This window comes from Hakea prostrata, chromosome 10, assembly GCF_041222555.1.
Source record: "Hakea prostrata isolate BN-2017 chromosome 10, UWA_Hpros_2, whole genome shotgun sequence".
In the NCBI taxonomy this organism is placed as follows: domain Eukaryota; kingdom Viridiplantae; phylum Streptophyta; class Magnoliopsida; order Proteales; family Proteaceae; genus Hakea; species Hakea prostrata.
The window spans coordinates 50948240-50967588 of record NC_142609.1 but is presented as its reverse complement, the minus strand read 5'-3'; the positions used below and the strand labels follow the sequence as shown (position 1 = coordinate 50967588).

Sequence of the window (19349 nt, the reverse complement as noted above, 5' to 3'; positions counted from 1 at the left end):
TGCTCCCTCTCCCCTCCCCTCCTTCTCGGCTCTTTATTTTCTGGATTGTTCTCTTGTTGTTTGTTTGCTAGCTTTTAATATATTATTTATTCATCCAAAAAAAAAAAAGGTGATTCTCACACCAAACACCACAACCATATCTTGATAGTAGAGTCTCAGGCTTCCCCTTAACATACCGTAAGCGAAGCTGAGTCCTTTGGGGTCATTTGAAGGAGGATTGAGACATTTTATCTTACCTTTTGCACAAATGAAAGCAACGACTGCTTGAGACCATGAATGTTTGGTTGTTTGTCATTTTTGTGCCACAGGGAGAAGTTAGTTTGTTTTGGTTGTTTATGTAGATGATATGAGTCTCTGTGTTAATGATGAGGATGGTATAGCTAACGTGACAAGGCATTTAAAACACCATACTTAAAGAGTGAAAATTTAGGTCAATCCCATTCCTTTCTCAGGATCAAAACTACTACAAGTGAAAAGGGAATCAGCCTGCCTGGACATTTTGGACCTGTTGTATCACACTGGCATGCTTGCATCTATTTCTATAGGAAATAATAATTAACTTCTCCAAGTTTTGCACTCTTACAGAAGCTTGATTGGGAAGTTGATCTATCTGACTACCACCACTGACCAAACCCAATACTTTGCAGTTGGTGTTTCTAGTCTATTCATGCAGTCTATGTATCGATCAGTTGGTACTGATACGATATAAACCAATACATTTTTTCAAAAAATCATATATCTCAATCAGTATGATATTGTATCTGCCAATACAGATTGATAAGATATGATATGGACCAATACATACCAACACATATGATACATAGATTAGTTCAGTTAAGAGTACCAATGTATATTGGTACCAATACGGTACATCGCTCCATACATAGCAAGTTATCAATGCAATCAACATCAACCAATAAACCTCAATACGGTCTTTAAAACCCATGTAACTAACGGATATGATTCTGTTTTTTGGATCAACATTGACGAAGACTTCACAGAAAAATGCAAGTTTCAGAAATTTCAAAAAATAACAAAATTATTATTTAGATATACCTTGGAAAGTTCCCAAATCAGAATCTTAAAAATCTCAGTTGTTTTCTTGTATTCAAAAAGAACCAAGATCAATGGTGGCAACATGTGGGATAACTTGGACTCGTGAAAATCTAGACACTTCTATAGTAGATCCAGAAAAAGCATTTGCAATTGATTATGAACACGTTAAATTACCAGTGGATCCAATTCTGTATTCGCATCAAAGGATTCACGCGGTACTCTTCTAAAACGATGCCCATTAGCTGACAATTCTTCCATCACCTGAAGCCAGAGTTCAATGGCAAGAGTCACTTACAGCACATGGTTCTCAGAAATCATGTTATAGCTTCGAATACTACTATCAAATTGAACTAAAACTAAATGCAACAGAAATGAAAGTGAAAGCAAAATCTGTAATCGCAAATTACAACAAACCATGTGAAGTGTATTGACTGGCTAATCACCTACTCCATGGAACATAAGGAGTCAAACTCTCCCTCCCAACCATAGGATAGCTAGGTCAACCAAAGGATTGTCCAAATAAGAAGTTCCAAGGGAACCCTGAGCTCTATGGCCCATCAAATATTGTAATTTCAATACTACAACAATCAGACCAATTAAAAAGAAGTTGACTTTGCAACTAATTTACAAAATTGCAAATCCCACATGACAAACAGTTTCAAAGAAGCTTACCTGATGAAAATAAAATGTGACATTGACAAGAAGTCCATGAACTCTAGGTTCCAACTAATCCTCTTTCCCGTAACAGGACTCATGAAGATTATAATTTTTACTCTCAAACTCTTAGTCAATAATTTTTGTGCAGCTAATCTTCAGATTACTGTCTAATAATTGATGTCAAAAAGGACCATTTGAAGTTATGTAGACAACTGTACCTTTTTAGGGCTGAATAACATTGTAAACAGCAGGATGTTTGATCCAATGCACCAACACACATAAAATTTGCAACCCTGAGGAGCATGGTGTTCCATTTCAGGTTGGCACCTCTCCTATTTTCTATCATGGTAGAAGAGTGAGATCTCACCACCTTGAAAAACAGAAATCTCGACCATCTCGGTGAGATCTCAGTCGAGATATACAATTTTTTTGCGTCAACTCGGCGGCTCATCTCAGTGGGTTTTAGGGTCCTAATTGGGTTTGAAACTTGGTATTTAGCCTATTTAAGTCATTTTGAACACAGTGGTGGCCTTGGATTTGTCAAAAACAACCTTATGTATGATTTCTAAGTCTACCCATAGTGTGAAACCGAAATGTTGTAGGATTAGGGAATGCAATGTTATACAACATGTAATATAGAACTTTTAAGGCATATAAATGAAAAGCAAGTATATCAAATGCATCAACTAACCTAAATGTTAACAAAATTCCATCCATATGAGTATCATAATCTCAATTTTCAAGAATAGAATAATAAAATTATACAACCATTAGAAGTCCTATATAAGTCATTAAATCATAAATTCATAAGACAAGTAGAGAATGATTGGTCTTCCTTTCATGTTGTAAATGTGCTAAGAATGGTTGCAAGTGAAAATCCAGCCGAAATCCACACAAAAAGGCAAAAATTGAGAGTTCCAGCAAGATCCAAGGCAAGATATGGCGAGATCCCAAGCGAAATATCACAACTCTCTACTCTCAACCTCCATCTTGTCTCGCCTATGTGAAAAAACGAGATCTCGCAAGATCTCACCGAGATCTCCCACCATGTTTTCCGTATCAAGTTTTGTTGCATATACATTTTGAACAAGATAAATGGAAATCATATTGGGTGTCATAAAAAAAAACAACAACCACAACAACACCCCCCGGGGGGCGGGGGGGGGGGGGGGGGCGCGCGCGCCCCGGCGCCCGCGACCCCTTTTTCTCCAACCGAAGGGGGGGCCCCCCCCCCCCCCCCCCCCCCCCCCCCCCCCCCCCCCCCCCCCCCCCCCCCCCCCCCCCCCCCCCCCCCCCCCCCCCCCCCCCCCCCCCCCCCCCCCCCCCCCCCCCCCCCCCCCCCCCCCCCCCCCCCCCCCCCCCTCCCCCCCCCCCCCCCCCCCCCTCAAAGAAAACTCAACACGCGACGAAGACAATAAAACCACGGTGCCAACAACACCCAAGGAGTTACGAGCAGAGAAAACACCAAGGACAGAAACCGCCCACCACAGCATTAATGGTTTTATATTATATGTTATGTAACCTTGGGTTCTCTGACCACGCACGGCAAAAAAGGGGGGATAAAAAAAAAAATAAAGGGGGGTCCACCAAACCAAGGCCCGTGTGGGTGGGGAAAGGAAGCAAAAAGGGAAAAAACAAGTTGGGGCGCGGGGGGCGCAAAACCCAGGGGGTGGGGGGGGGGGGGGGGGGGGGGGGGGGGGGGGGGGGGGGGGGGGGGGGGGGGGGGGTGGGGGGGGGGGGGGGGGGGGGGGGGGGGGGGGGGGGGGGGGGGGGGGGACATTCTAGATCTCGGCTTCAAGGCTGGTTTGGACAAACAAGGAATACAAGATTTCCCAACTTCTGACCAAATCCAGGTCAAAAGCCAGTTCTGTCGTGGGCAAAACTCGGAATGTCATGTGCTGTCCAAACTTGTGAAAACTATCCAAACTGCTCAAAACTAGCCTGGTCGAAATTGGTCAAAACTTCATATTTTATAGTCAAAACTACCAAGAATTGCCAAAGATGGCCAACTTTCATCTTGATCTCCAGGGAAAGTGAGACATAGAGCCATGCACCATGTAAAGGGATTCAAAAGTAATCAGCTTGTTTAGAAAAGATTATCACCTTTGAGCCTTTTGAGGTGCAAGAGCCAACCATATTAAATTCTGAAGGCATCTCATGTTGAGGGAATATCCCCTTGATGAGGGAAACTAGATGACCAGCAGGCAATGAGAACAAACAGATCACCTGAAGGCAACGGGTTTATGTACATTTTATGAAGCTAGGATAAATTAATGATTAGGCCCCAGTAAACCTACTGCTGCAAATTTATTTCTTCATGCAATAGAAAAATCTCCTGTGAGTGACAGCTAAACTCACTTCTTTTACCCTTCCAGCGGAAAAAAAAAAAGCATTCCTCGCATCTGCTAAACATTAGATTACAGAACAAATATTCTTAATGTAGATGGTGAATTGACTTACTTGAGGGCCTTCCTATCTCATCAGACATTAGGTATATCATTTTAGTATAGCCTAGGCCAATAAACGATTGCCTGAGGAATTAGCAAACAATGAGAAGTTCAGCACTGAATTATTGGCACTATGGGGTGCAGTCTTACTCTTCAGAGACAAGCTCAAATCCTTTTTGCTATTTCTCCTTTTTCCAGTCAGTGAGGTACTCGTACTCTTTCGAATTATTCCATTTAGTCGAGAAAAGATGTTCTAGAATCAATTGAGCTACCATCGAGGCATCTCATCTAAATTTTTACTGCATCGTAACACTACCCACTGCCCTTACCACCATTGACTAGACATTACACTTGTCACTGTCATATCATCGCATGTAAATTTTAGATGCGAACCAGTGTCCATGTTAAAGAAGAACCGTAAACATCCCATCAGTCAAATTTCCTCCTAAGACAACCACCTGAAGTGGATAAAAAATGTTTGCAAGAAGATGAAGTCAGCAGAGAATGGACAGCTAGATACTTATTTGTACCAAAGGTGATGCAATATCAGATCAGTTCAATTGGTTCCGCTTCAACCCAGAAGAACCAGTCCAATGGGGTTTGGTCCAACAATAGTCAGATGTAAATAAATATTTTATTTCAGTATTTAATTTTAGTCTTCAACTTGTTCTAGGATTCCTGCATGAGGTTTTAGACTTTATTTTGAATTGTATCTTTGATTTCAACTAGGATTTGTGTTTTGTTTTGTTTTCTTTAATAGATTGTGTTAGGATACAATTTTCAGGATGATAGAATAAATTGAGCTATGTATGTGAGAGCCTATGTGGCTGGTGTGTGAGTGTGCTCCTCTTCATCCTCTTTTAATCCTCTAATTCTGCATGCATTATAGCACTTTATTGCAGCGCCATATATTAGGACTGGATCATCTGGTATCAAGCCAAAGATCCCATCCGTGCAACCTTCTTCTACCTCTATTTCCCATCTTTCAATGATTTTCTTCATGTGTTACAGCAGTCACCAAAAACAAATCCCTGCATTCATTCCCACTCAACAAATTCCCCATCCCTTTTATCTTCTTTCTGCAATTCGCGACTCTTGCTTATTTCAGCAGCTAGAAAAAAAAAAAGGCAAAGAAAGGGGGAAAAAAGGAGTTTCAGCAGCAACCAGAAGAAGAGAAAAGATAAGGGGAAGAAAAGTAAATCAGAAAAAGAAAAGAGAAGTCGTCATCAAGAAACATCCATATAAAAGAAATGAAGAGAGAATGAAGAGAAGACAGAGATATCAGAGAAAACCAGAGAGGAAAAAAGGATCAAAAAATAACGGGGCATTGTTTCAGAATCCATCTTGAGTCCACCAAAGGCAGAGGGGAAGAAAAAGCAAGAGACAAAGTCCAGACAAGAAGAAAGCTGCCGACTGCAGAAGAAGAAAAAGGGAAAAGAGCAGAGAATAACCAGAGATCAAACGAGAATCTGCCCTCCCCTTCTAAACATCCACTTTTTACCAATATCCCATTATAATTATGATAAAACCACTACATGGATCCAGACGATTTATCCCATCTGCCCAATGAGGGGCTCTCAAAAATGCAAGAAGAGTTTTCTAACTTGACAAGAAGTCAGCCAGAGCTTGCTGATATTAAGAATAATTTCTATGATACGATGTCATGCATGTTACAATCCTTAGTAGATGAATCAGATCTAGCAGAAATTGAAGCCCATGAAAAGCAATCAAATTGACTTGCATGATTCGATCAAACTGATGTTGAAGAATAGTTCAATGGTCAGAATTTGATTGTTAAAGCCCATGAGAAGATTCCCAGTGAAGAGACATCATTCTACAAAAATTATAAGCCAACTGACCTAGAGATGTGTTCGATCATCACCTCGTCAAAGTCAATATCTGTAGATGCCAATATTATGGTGCTGATACTTCCATTTAACAAAACTCATGGGCGAGTTTTCTCAACACTGGGAGAGCTGACATATCAGACCAGTTCAATAGGTTCCAAACCAACCCAAAAGAACTGGACAAACGGGGTTTAGTCCAACAATAATTGGATTAAATAAGTATGTCATTTCAATTTTGATTTTAATCTTCAATTTGTTCTAGTATTCATACGTGAAGTCCTAGACTTTGTTTTGGATTTTGATTTCAAGTTTTCAATTACGATATGTTCTAGCATGTTATTTTCTTTTGTTTCCTTTAAATAGAATGTATTAGGATACAGTTCTCAATTTGAATAGAATGAACTGAGTTATTTTCATGAGAGCTTATGTGACATGTATGACTGTATGAGCATGAGCACTGCCTCCCCTCTTCCTCATTTTCATCCTCTTCTAATTCCGCTGATTCTTCCTTCCTTACAGCACTCCACTGCAACCCTATATATTAGTACTACATCAAAAGTAACAAGGACAAAGACAACAACAGCAATAACTACATGACAAACTTAACTCTTTCTTCCTACTTCAATACTGTAAAGTGACAGACAAAAAAATACAACTGTTGTGACATGATATTCAAGACAAAAAATTAATATCATGGAAACCCCCCCCCCCCCCCATACATTAAAAGTGATAGGGCACTCAAAATAAAATAAGTAGAAAAGCACAGCATGGTGATACACATCAAGAAGTAAGGTCAAGGATCACATCTTAACATTTCTTCTCGTGTTACTTCAATGTTAACGAGAGTTAAGTACACATTATACTTCAAGAGAAAGGAGGTAGAAGTGGAGTTAGGAAACAAGGAGGTTGTATTCAAGACTATCTGTCTGTCTCACCCCAGTGGTCAAACTGTAATTCTTTCAGACTGCAGCAGGATAAACAACCTCTCCCTCTATCTCATCAAATCAAAACTAAAATAAAAAGAAAAAATAGTATAAGTACCCCAAAACTATGCACCAAAAAAAAAAAGAAGAAGAGAAGATTTGAGGGACACCCCAAAATTGTGAAAACCATAAGTACCCCAAAACTACGCAAATTGGCAATGACTCCCCCAAATGTCTCTTAAAATTTGCACTATAATCCACTCGATTAGCAAATTGTTTAAGTCATGTTTAGATAATTCCATAATTCCTAATTGGCCCTATCTCTTGTGACTTTACAGTGTTACCCTTAGCAAAATAAAATCCCAAATAGCATCTTCTTTCTTCCTTCATAAGTTCCTTCTTCTTCCTTTGTTGTCATTTTATACTATAAGATTTGAACAATACAACTAAGGGTTATTTTTCATTTCATCAAACCAGCTAATAGTTCTAACAGAAAAGGGGCAACTTCCAATTTAGCATAGTTTTGAGGTGTCTATCTTTTCGCCAAATATTTTGGGTTGTCTTTGAATTTTTACCTATATATATAAATGATATGACTTAGCTTTCATTTAGATTTCCTTTTTTATTTTAGTTTTTACGAGCAAGAGAGAGAGAGAGGGTTGTTAATCTTGCTATGGTTGAAAGTATTTAAAACTCGGCCACTAAGGCAAGCATATAGACGGTACTAAAGGCAATCTCCTCATCTCCTAACTCCACTTCCACTTTCTTTCTCTTAAGTATGTGGACTCGAATTTCATTGTCATCGAAGTAACATAGGAAGAAAAGTTTAGATGTGATCCATGACCTTATTATGCTTCACTTGTCTCAAAAACATAGTTGTCAAGGCGTCACCTAAGTGTCGCCTAGGCATCCGGGCACCTTCGGAGCGCCTCAAATCAGGGTCGCCTCATTTTCAGACAATAAGGCGACCGCCTTGGGGTATGAGGCATTGCCTAGGCGTTGCCTCAAGAGCCTCGGACGCCTTATACCCGAAGACATCCGCTTTTTTTTCTTTTTAAATCACATGAATGATGCCAAATCGAAGGCATATATTGAATTACTTATTAGATTCCAATTGTAAAGTATCTATTGTTTGAACCTATATGCATATTTATAATGACGCTACATGTGATCTGTTATAATCCCAGATATACCTAGCCCAACTGGATTGGGTCGGGACCGGTCTTGGGCCACTTACGGCACCAGGTCCATTTTATCCTCATCAGGAGTCCTACGTAGCAGATGGCCCACGTGCTCGGCGGGGATATCCAAACGAGATCTATGCCTGTCACGACCTTGGATCTCCTCGAGCCCAGGGACGGCAGGATGTCTGACGGACCTTGCTCGCCGAAGCTCAGGGGCGGCTAAAGGGACCTTTGTCCTGCTCTACAACCAGGAAGTCGCCGTAAGAGGTATGGATCCGGTTTATAAGGAGGGGAGGAGGCCAGAAGCAAGGTAAGCTCTACACACTCCAGCCTTCATTATCTTCAGCTTTCTAACCCTTCAAGAGGATGATCTTCATCATCTCTTGGGGTCTTCTCTCCTCAATGGAGATTGCTATTTGCTAGCCTGGACTAACTCGATCGTCGGAGGTGGCTTCCCGTCCTCAGAGGCGGCCCACTTTCACATTGCTTTGGTCTCAGGAGCTGGAGCTGGATCAGGAGCGAACCATGTTGTTAAGATAACATTTATTGCACCTACATTTGACGCCGTCTGTGGGAAGCGTCAACAAAAAGTTCGATTGTTTTCCCTTTGCTTTGATGCAAACTGTGAGGATGAAGATAGCTTGAAGGTCATTGATTCCCAGGTCTAGGGCTAATCCGATGGCTGACGAGCCAGATGGGTTTCCCAGTTTTGAAGTTCAATGTACACCATCCATGGCTTTTCTCTTCATAAGATATCATCCTTGAATTTTACTCCATTTAAGAGGTTGCGGAGGCGCGTACGGTGTATGTTGGTCACCCAAAATGATCTCCCTATGACGAGCCTCTTAAAGGACCGAAGAAAAGAAATCATGGAGAAATTCTGGGTTGCAGTCCTTTTTTAAGGTCTGAGCCGTCAGTTCACCGTTCATGGTTTTTCTTCTCACAACATTGACTCACAATCTACCCCCTTCCTAATAAGATTGGAGCGGCGAAATAGGTCTAGCGTTGCCACAATTACGAGCGGTGTACGTCAAGACACCAACTTTCTCGGCGATAAGTGGATAACAGTCTTATCGTCATTGAACGCCAGATGATCTGCAATCCTGGGGTACTGAAGTCTCCCTAGGGGGCTACCAATCTAATATTATCAAAAGATTATATGTTGGCATCGAAAGTCTCGAGTCCCGGATGCCACACAGCATCGGAAGGGAACGAGGCAGCTTTCCGGGGTTTTTCAGATGGGTTTTCAGCCGACGAATCATAAGAGAAGATTCAGAAATATTAGTGCACTCCTTACCGAGCCCTGGGGTAGAAATGTCTTTGTACCTACTGTGCGACTTTCAAATACTGAAAGCACTGTCACTTCACCATACCGGAAAGCATGCCCTTTGTCAAAATCCTGCAAACCGGCTTATGAGGGTTTTTTGCCAGAAAGACAAGAGTTTGTGCTGCTTCATTCCTGCCTCATTCGGCGGATGATATTCCTACTTCTCAACAGAGGGACCTTGCTTCTCAGCAAGTGTTTTTCCCTGCAAGCTTCTCAGCTTCGCAGATGTTCCCGCTTCTCAGCAAACAATGTTCCTGCTTCTCAGGAGAGGGACCTTGCTCCTTAACTAGTGATTTTCCCTGCAAGCTTCTCAACTTCGCAGATGTTCCCGCTTCTCAGCGGAAGATGTTCCTCCTTCTCAGCAGAGGGACCTTGCTCCTTAGCAAGCGTTTTTTCCTGCAAGCTTCTCAGCTTTGCAGCAAATGTTCTTCTTACAAGTTTCCCAGCAAGTTTCTTGTAAGTTTCCCAACTCTGCAAACGAGTTTCTACTTCTCAGTAGATGTTCCCGCCTTTTTGGCAAATCGGCGCTAGAAGCAAGGCAATTTTACTCCTCAACAGACAAGAGCCTCTACAGGTTTTCACTCCATGGTGAAGTTTCCTTTGAAGGAGCATCATCCTGAAAAATGTTATGTCACTTCACCAAAGAGTGTGGGGGGCTAAGATATAATAGAAGAAAGGAATAATTCTTATAGAAAAAAGTTAAACTCCAAAGCAATAGCATGCTTGAGAAAAGGCCCTCGGAAGAGGCACTACAAAAAGCTAGTTGTCAAGTTCTCCAAAAAGAGGAGCACCGTCACATAAAAAATAAAAATAAAAAGTTCTTTAAAAGAAGAGGACTATCGTTCAGATGTCCTCGAGAATGGTCACAATCAAAGAGTCGTCCGGATTCAGATGCTGGAGTGGAGTGGGCATTGTGGCTTCACGGGGAGGAGTCGACAAACTGGCCTTCGAAGGCGTAGCATCTTTCGTTGGTCTGTTCATCCAATCGAATACTGAAATCCCCAAGCGTTCACATGTTCCTGCATTAAAGAGAGGGCCTTGGCAGACTTCTTTCAGCAGGCTTTCCGGCAGCTTATCCACCATGAGCTTAAAGGCCTCGTTGAGACCAAGTCCAAAGCCAAGAACCGCAGCGTTAGCCAATTCTTGTTTGTATGCTTTCGAGCTTCTAAAGGCTGCTGCTGCTTCCTCGGCCCCGGCTAGTACTCTAGCGGTCAACCTCCTGATCTCAACCTGAAAAACTTGGTTCTGCTCTTGAGATTTAGCAAGCCTGGCCTCGGCGGACTTTTTGCCTTTTTGGGCTGAGGATAATTGATTCTCTAGCTCTTGAGCTCACAGCTGAAGATTAAATCTTGCCGACTCCAGAGAAAGGTTTTTACCCACCATTTCTTGGTTCAGTTTCTCCACTAACTCTGTCCCTCATCGCCATCTCTCTGGCGTAAGTATTGGGCACTGCTCTCAGTCAACTGACGAATTTGCTCTTTAGCGGCGCTCAACTGCTTTTCTAAAGCATCCCTCCCATCCACGATGGTCTTGCTTTCGGACTCCAGGGCTGCCTTCTAGCTTTGCAATTCCGCGAGTTGGCCTGTCCGACCTGACAATTCAGATGACAGGTGTTTGCTTCGGCGCAAAAGTCCCTCAGTCAAAAAAGCACTTTCATAGACACTCCTGAAAAAGGAAGGTGAAAGCACATGAGAAAAAGCAAAAGAGTCAAAACAACAAGAAATTGCTCAATGGACTCACTCGGCTAGACGAGCGGACAAAAGGTGCAGAGGAAGTTAGTCGGCAGGCGCCACACCATGTTTCAACCACTCCTTGGTTTTCAATATTTGACCAGAGAGGCCCCCTTTTGCGGAGATGTTCCAGCTGGGAGCCCAGGCGGACTCTTCTTGCTTGGGGGGATCTTCAGGAGCTTTATCTCTTCTTGAGGAGGGAAAACTGGTGGCGCCTCGAGAATTTGCGGATGATTTTGGAACTTGCCGAGGAACGCCGGCTTCAGGGACATCTGGATGAGTATCACTGGAGGATTCTGGGACATTCACCTTCTCCACTCTGGGAGAAGCGGAAGGACGAGACATCGGAAAATTCTATCTCAATAAAGCTTTGTGGGTCCTGGTGGAAGGACCCTGGGAGACTTTCTTCTAACTTATCTTTTCGGAGGCAGGGTTCTAAGTGGCACTTGTCGGTTCAGCAGCGGGATCCTTCCCAAAAAGGCTGACTTTCACCTTTTTCTCTTTGCCTCTCATCTGAGGAGAAAATGATGGAGTGAATGGAGGTCTTGGGAAGGCGCGCCTACCGTTGAAGAAGTACGAATCATCTCAGTGGCTGGCGGTTTTGGGAAAACATTAAGTGTGATGTTCGACAGCACCTGGGAACTTGGTGAAGACATAAAAGCTACTTAATCGGGAGTTATCTTTTCTTTCCAAGAAGACTTTTGGGGGTTTCAAATACCTGCCGGGCGCGAGAAGCTTGATCTTTATGCCAAAAAGCTCGCCATAAAGACCAGGGGGCTAGTGTTATAATCCCAAATATACCTAGCCCAGCTGGATTGGGTCGGGACCGGTCTTGGGCCACTTACGGCACCAGGTCCATTTTATCCTCATCAAGAGTCCAACGTAGCAGATGGCCACGTGCTCAGCAGGGATATCCAAACGAGATCTATGCTTGTCACGACCTTGGATCTCCTCAAGCCCAAGGGACGGCAGGATGTCTGACGGACCTTGCTCGCCGAAGCTCAGGGGCGGCTGAAGGGACCTTTGTTCTGCTCTACAGCCAGGAAGTCGCCGTAAGAGGTATGGATCCGGTTTATAAGGAGGGGAGGAGGCCGAAGCGGTGGTAAGCTCTACACACTCCAGCCTTCATTATCTTCGACTTTCTAACCCTTCAAGAGGATGATCTTTATCATCTCTTGGGTCTTCTCTCCTCAATGGAGATTGCTATTTGCTGGCTCGGACTAACTCGATCGTCGGAGGTGGCTTCCCGTCCTCAGAGGCGACCCACTTTCACCTTGCTTTGGTCTCAGGAGCTGGAGTTGGAGCTAGAGCTGGAGCTGGAGCTGGAGCTAGATCAAGAGCGACCCATGTTGTTAAGATAACATTTCTTGCACCAACATGATCAAATGTTAAAATAAATAAAAAAACAAAATCAAAAGAGTAAGTTCTTGACTCGAGTCTCACACTCTCACTCTAATCCCTAATCTCTTTCTCTCTTCCTCTCTTCTTCTCTTCCATTCCCGTGACGACACTCTGCAGCAAGCCGCGCGACAGATGACTTCTTCTCTTCCTTTCTTCCCGCGGCTTTTTATTTAGGACCTACTATGTGTGGTTTGTAGTATGTTGGATGACTAAAGGTAGGTAATATTAGTTTTTTTTTTTTTATTATTATCATATAAGATATGATAGATTTATAATGAATTGGAGTGAATGAGATGTACACTAAAAATTTCACTTAAAACGACCTAACCGCCTCAAAAGCACCTCGGAGGGCGCCTCATCGACTCATTGCCTCAACTAGCCTAAACCACCATGCATCGCCTCATCACCGTGAAAACTATGCTCAAAAAAAAATTCAAGACATTTTTTATATTTACCGGCTCCTCAACTACTTTCACCTCTGGCCTTAGTCTACACAATCTTGTTTTATCTCTCCAATATCCCCGCCAAAAAGAAAGAAAGAATAATAGAAATTCCAAAATTTGAGAAGGGGAGGAAGGTATTGGTTAATCTATAATGTAGCCTTTAGGGTTCGTCTTTCTTTGAGGTAGCAATATATCTAACTGACTTGATGAACAAACCCCAGGACAAGATGTTGCAATGGTTTACTCTTTAGCTATAGTCTCAACTAGCAAAAGGTGTGATGTCCCATTTTCCCCCAGGTCCCAAGTGGATACTCTCTTTATACATTTGTCATTTACTGCAGTTTTTGTTTAAGTTGATAATTGCTTTAAGTTAATGATTGTTTTATTATAAAGAAAGAGGAAAAACAAATAAGATGTTTTGACTACAACATGTATCGCAATGTTGCGCTTGTGTAATTATTTTCTTTTGAATGCTTGATCACTTTAATTCACCAAAGGAGTTTCTAATATTAATTTTTTTCCTCAAATATCATGTCACAACAATTATACTTACTCGTTTGTCACTTTACAGTACTAAAGTTGGAAGGAAGTAGGTCACCCAAAAAAAATATTCAAAAAAGTTAATTTTTTTAGGGTGTCTATGTTTCTCGCCAATTTTCATGTGTTGTCCTTAACCCCAAAACCTAAAACCCTAAACCCTAAACCAAAAGAAAATCTAATCAAATTCTAGTATATAAATTCTCATATGGATCAAAAAGACTACCAACAAAGAAATGAAAATAAAATGATCATAGTAACAAAGAAAGTGATCATAAGAGCTAAAGAAGATTGCTATTATGAAATGTCCACTGCCAATTAAACCACTAATCCCAGCTAGAACCTACGGGGGTTCACCCCAGGGGGACCGAGACACGACTTGGACTCCATGTGAGGCAGCAATGGGGAATCTTGGACAATGAGCGAAAGCCCAATCCAGCAATATTGCAATGCCACTTGTAAAGCTCTTTCGTCAAGTGCGCAATCAAGATAGGACTCGAGGAAGAAGCCCCCAGGTCGTCTAGCAGAAAAGGAAAGGGATGCAGTTTACCCATAAATGGCAAAGTACTCATATAACATTAAATTTTTATTTTTTTTCAAGTGTTGGAAGGTTTGGAACCCGAGTGTAAAAGCACTCGGGAGAAGGGAATCAACAACGGGATATGTACTCCCTTTCTTTGGTTTGGTAAGAAGCTTCCTCAAGGATTGGAGGTTTGTGGTACAATCAGTTGGACTCGAATCCACAAACTTCATGCACGAGGACTTGCCCATCCATCCTTTCTTCTTGTGATGAGCATGATTGAAGCTACATGCATGCCATACCATTTAGTTGATTTGTGTGGCCCAACCACATTGCTTTTGAGCTCCAAGGTTTTTAAACACAACCACTAATCGATCAATAGATTTGTTACATGCCGAGGTGGGGTTGACCCACGTTAGAAGGGCCTTCCTTGCCCTTGGTGTCTGACTTTCTCCTTTCGGGATTCTTTTCACTCTTATTACTTATGCTTCCTTGCCAATTCATTGATGAAATCCGAAAAAAGCCTTGTTCTTTAGAAGATCTATCTCATGTTTGGTACTACATGGTTCCACTCTGCAAGAACTCTAAATTCTTCTCTTGAAGTGATAAATGATCCGCTTGGTGATGTTAAACTAACCATTGCAATCTCATCAAAGCTTTCTTAAGAAACAAAATCTCTTAATTTTTTAACCTCAAGTAAATGTTGGATGTGTTCTCATCAAACCCACTTCAATTAATAAAATGTTCATTAATTTTTTATTACGCATTGCATAATTTAATTGGGCTTGAAGTGGTTCCTTAGGTTTTCACCCAAAATAATTCTCAACAAGGGATAGGACCATAAATCCTGGTTCATATGGCTGTTGCATTTCATATAATTAGAAATGAGTTTTTGGTATAAAAAATATGAATGCATGTAGCATGTGTATATTCGCATGGGGTATTATCGGTTGTTAGAGTACGAGATTCGAACCTATCATTTGACCTTTGAACTAAGAAGTGCTATTTACTTACGGTGTCATCCCGCCTATTTTGGCAACCCAATGGTTGAAGTCTCGTGGACCATATGAGATCCTGCACTGTAGTGAAAGAGATGCTCGACATGGAAACTATAGCCATTGGTTCAAGAATATCAAAAGATCAGAAGTATGTGATTGATCAGACATGTATCTAGTACCAATGTAATTTTTTTAAATTGTTTACAAATAATTTTATGAAATGAAAATTAATTATCTATTAATTTTTAATATTATTCTAAATATTCTTTTAGTGGTATTTAAATACATGCTCAAAGCTCATCATGTGGTCTTAGAATTGTAGAAGGTCTTATATGTAAATTAGAAGTTCAATTTACATGAAGAAAAAAAAACTAGGAAAATGTATAGGCTAATTATCTCATTTTATATAGTAAGGAGTCACATTCTTGTTTTATAGTTGTAGCCTTATAGATTCTACCCTTTCACATTATGGTCGCAAAGGTGTTTCTGTAATCGTAGAAAGTAGATATTCAAACCAGAATTACTTAGCATAGTTTAAGAAAATTGTGTTAACAAATCCAAAAAGGGAAGATGCAATTTCATATAAATGGAAATTATGTTTGAGCAGATTCAAAAAAGAGAAGATGCAATTTTATATGATTGAAAATTTGCTTGAACAAAGATATCCCAGCTGGGACTATAATTACAAGGAAAGAGGAAGTAAGAGACCACACAAATTTGGCTCTTGCTTGATTTAAACCCAATTCTAGGGTTAGGGTTCCAATTCCCTAAAATTGAGGGTTTGCCCAGAATCTTCCAATCAAATTATGATGGAATGGATAGTATGGTTAAATTTGGATTCTAGGTTAAGATGGGAATTAACAAAACCTAAATGGGTTACAGAGGTTGAGATGGTAATAGGTTCAGGACTTATGGGGAACCTTAGAAGTAATTTTAGGGACAAGTAAATTTTCCATGGGTAGTTATAGAATAAGATTTGGTTTGCAAAACTAAATGGGGTGATGAGTGAAATTATGGGGTTTGTTCAAATCCAAGATGACATCCTTTATTGGGTAGCAGGATATCCAAAATTACACTAGGAAGGATGAGAAGGGAAAGAGGAAGCATGCGGTTTGGATTGGAGGGGCGTAGGAATGACTCTTAGAGGACTATGGGTTGGATCTTGAAAGATATTGGGCAATCTTGAATTCTCGTTCGTGCCTTTTCTTTTTCTTTCTTATTTTCTATATTCTTCTTCCGTTTCTTTCTTTTTCTCTCTTTCTTTCTTTTCATCTTTCTTTTACTTTACTATTTTTAAGACTTAACACAAATCAGTAGGGGGTGGGAGAGAGAGCTCAAATGCCTGGTGCTTGAAGGGAAGGGCTACTTCTGCAAGTTTACAATTACTCAAAACTTCGAGGAGTTGAAAAGATCTAACCTCCTATTGCTCAAGTGTGGAAAAGCTATTGTCTTTGAGGAGGTGCTACATTTATGGCACTAAGGTAAACCAAATGATTCATAAAATTTCATTTATTTTATCTTGATCGAAATTGGGATGCAAAAGCGATGTCCTCTGATCCACTTCCATTGTGCCATTGGTTTGAAACCAACAATTAAGGAGCCATAAAAAACACTATGATGTCTAAAAAATACTCATACCCACTTTGCACCACTACAAAAGCATGCATACAAGTATACAACATATAACTCAAATAGCAAAATGGTTATCATGTAACATTTACTGGGCATTCTCTTACCAAAAGTAAAACAGGTTCACTCAATTATGATGTAAGCAATTCCCATGTAGTTTAAGTGTGGCAGACAAAGGCAACAAGTCCCTGCTTTATTCCACCTGGTTCAAAAAAGCAAAGATAAAATATTCACATGAGGGAATTTTCCACAGGATATTTTTTACAAATAATTATATTAAAAAAATGTTTCATTAGCATGTATTGCCAGCAAAAATTCATTGATAACTCAACAAATCCTTGGGCAAAGGTCTCCATGAATTATAGCTGTAGGTAGTTTGTCATAATTCTAAACCTACAAGTGAATTTGTTTTCTGGTCCAAGTTCCTCTCCCCATGTCCATGTAATTCACTTTCAGCACTTCTGTCAATTCTAGACATTTGCTTGCCGCCTGTTACATAATGGAAATGATGCAGCAAATCCAACACTGCAGCTGCAGAGACCAATCTACAACAAAGAAGAACAGGCTTCTCATCAGCAAAACACAGATGCTCCCCCGAACAGAAGATGTCACCCTCGACAATACAGATTAACCAGTTGAACCAACGTAACTCTTTACGCAAACCTCCTTTCTCAACCACACCTTTTACCAAACCACCTACTTCTCTTACTGTGGAATCCTTGACCAGCGCATCACGGCATTCATTGTTGGGGTACTGGGGTCAGCTACATCCAATTTTTTCTTCCCGTTTGATTTGATAAAATATCAATTACAAATCATTGTCATATATGCATCTAACACTTGGGACCAAAAAACATCCTATCTCATCAGCCTGATAGTTACATGAATTCAAGAATTAGGTTACGTGGTCAATCTCAAAGATCCAACTAAAATATTTCTAGTACCAAGGATCTCGAGTTGTCAACTAAAATAATAACCTTTGACATGTCAAGACAGCTAGACAGCTAGTTCATCAGCTCCTTATAAAATAGATGCTGGGAGATCAACTAATGGAAGAATCTTCAGGCAAATCAGACACAATAGTTTATTCAAAAAGATAACTCGTCATACACCAACTAGAAGACAAAGTAATTCCCTTCTCGCACAGAAGAAGTTACGAATGCATAGAGGTGAAGATTCAATTACGCATACATACTGGCAGAGTTAGATCCAAGAATAACGGTAAAAACATCCTACCATGAGAAACAATAGTCTTTCTTCTTCATACAAACATGAAAGGTAACAAAACGCAGTGGACCCCCTCCCCCCAGAAAAGTAAATAAAACTTCTGAGTTCGGATCGCAACGAACCTTAAAGTGAACCCTCAGATTAGATCCCCTGGCTCTACAGGCTGCAAAAATTATCACTATATGAAACAGATCAAACCATGAAAAGATTAAGAATTGATGGCAACATATAGCAAGGGTTTCAACAGAAATGTAAAGGAGCATCGAGCTCGAAATGCTCACGCTTTGGGGAATTTTCAGGCTCCCATGAATACTTCACCTGAAGGATGGACAGAAGAGAACAGGAACCGACATTATTAGCAATATAAAGATATAATCAAACGAAGAGCTCGATTAGCTAGCCTGGCTGCCTGCAAGTTGCAACTGCTGCCCTGCCGCTAACTCTGCGCTTCTCTCTCACACGGTGGCGAGCCGATAATCTCTTCGAGGGTTGTCGCTCCAGTTTCCAAACTTTTGGTGATTAAGTGGACCGACGGTTTTAAGGCCCACCAGATTGTGGGCTTCGTGAGCCCATTAAGTGTTTTTAAACGGTAAAACCCATTTTCCTTTTCTCTCTCTCATTTTTCTTTTCTTCTTTTTTTTTTTTTTTTTTTTTTTGTCAATAAATAAAAGGCATATCATTAAGTGAAATAGTGTAAGCCAAGAAACCTGGACGACAAAGAGACATCAACCATGAATAAAGATGGGATATTCTAGAGAAAGGAAAAGACAAGGCGCTCCCTAGCAAGAAAATCAGCAAAAACATTTCTAATCCTAAGAACAAAATTAAATAGAATCACATTGATATGGAGAAAATATAACCGAACCCGATTCAACCTTGGTTTGACCCTCGACCCCGGTCAGAACGAAAGGAATGGACTCGCTTCCGAGCGGGCCGGGTCCAAAAGGTAGCGTGCTGAGGAAGTAAACTAACTCAGTAACAAGTTCGCCCTAATCCGCTATGTTCGGGATGGATTAATCGTCAAAGAGACGAGTAGCAGCACTTTGCGCAGATGCTTATCGCTATTATACGGATAACTACCACATAACAGTCGTATTATCAAAGGAGTCATCTACTAGTCCAACCTAGTATGGATCTATCACTCAACGAATCTATCCGTTAAGATCAGACAGCTATCCGAAGAAGGCTCAAATACATCCAATGAAGGAGATTCAAAGGTACACTCTATATAAGACATCACCTACCCACAAGGTAGAAGGGACAGATACAATTTGAATCGTATTCTCATTATTCATTCCTTAGCTCTGTACTCAAGCAGAGCCGTTTGTGATTAAGTTCATCAACTGACTTAGCCTTCGGAGGTGGACTCCCGATCCCAGCGGTCGGGCCACATCTAACGTTTGTTTTGCAGATCATACGCAGG

The 19349-nt window shown here is 41.0% G+C and overlaps 1 protein-coding gene across 11 annotated transcripts in view; it reads right to left on the bottom strand.

The window, feature by feature from the left end:
• SPK1 (guanyl-nucleotide exchange factor) overlaps positions 1–18432 on the bottom strand; it is a 133746-nt gene extending 115314 nt beyond the window's left edge. For 2 of the 11 annotated variants that reach the window (XM_089136404.1, XM_089136405.1), the window contains exons 1-2: positions 6440–6687; positions 1231–1317 (exon numbers count right to left, since the gene is read on the bottom strand). In XM_089136404.1, coding sequence (XP_088992530.1) covers positions 1231–1317; positions 6440–6490 — 138 coding nt within the window. In that variant the 5' untranslated portion in view covers positions 6491–6687. Of the gene's footprint in view, positions 1–1230; positions 1318–6439; positions 6688–6942; positions 7018–16806; positions 16902–17096; positions 17245–18048; positions 18105–18207 lie in introns of those variants that run through there. The other 9 variants (XM_089136410.1, XM_089136407.1, XM_089136411.1 and 6 more) reach the window with 9 other exon arrangements.
• Positions 18433–19349: the final 917 nt, after the last annotated feature.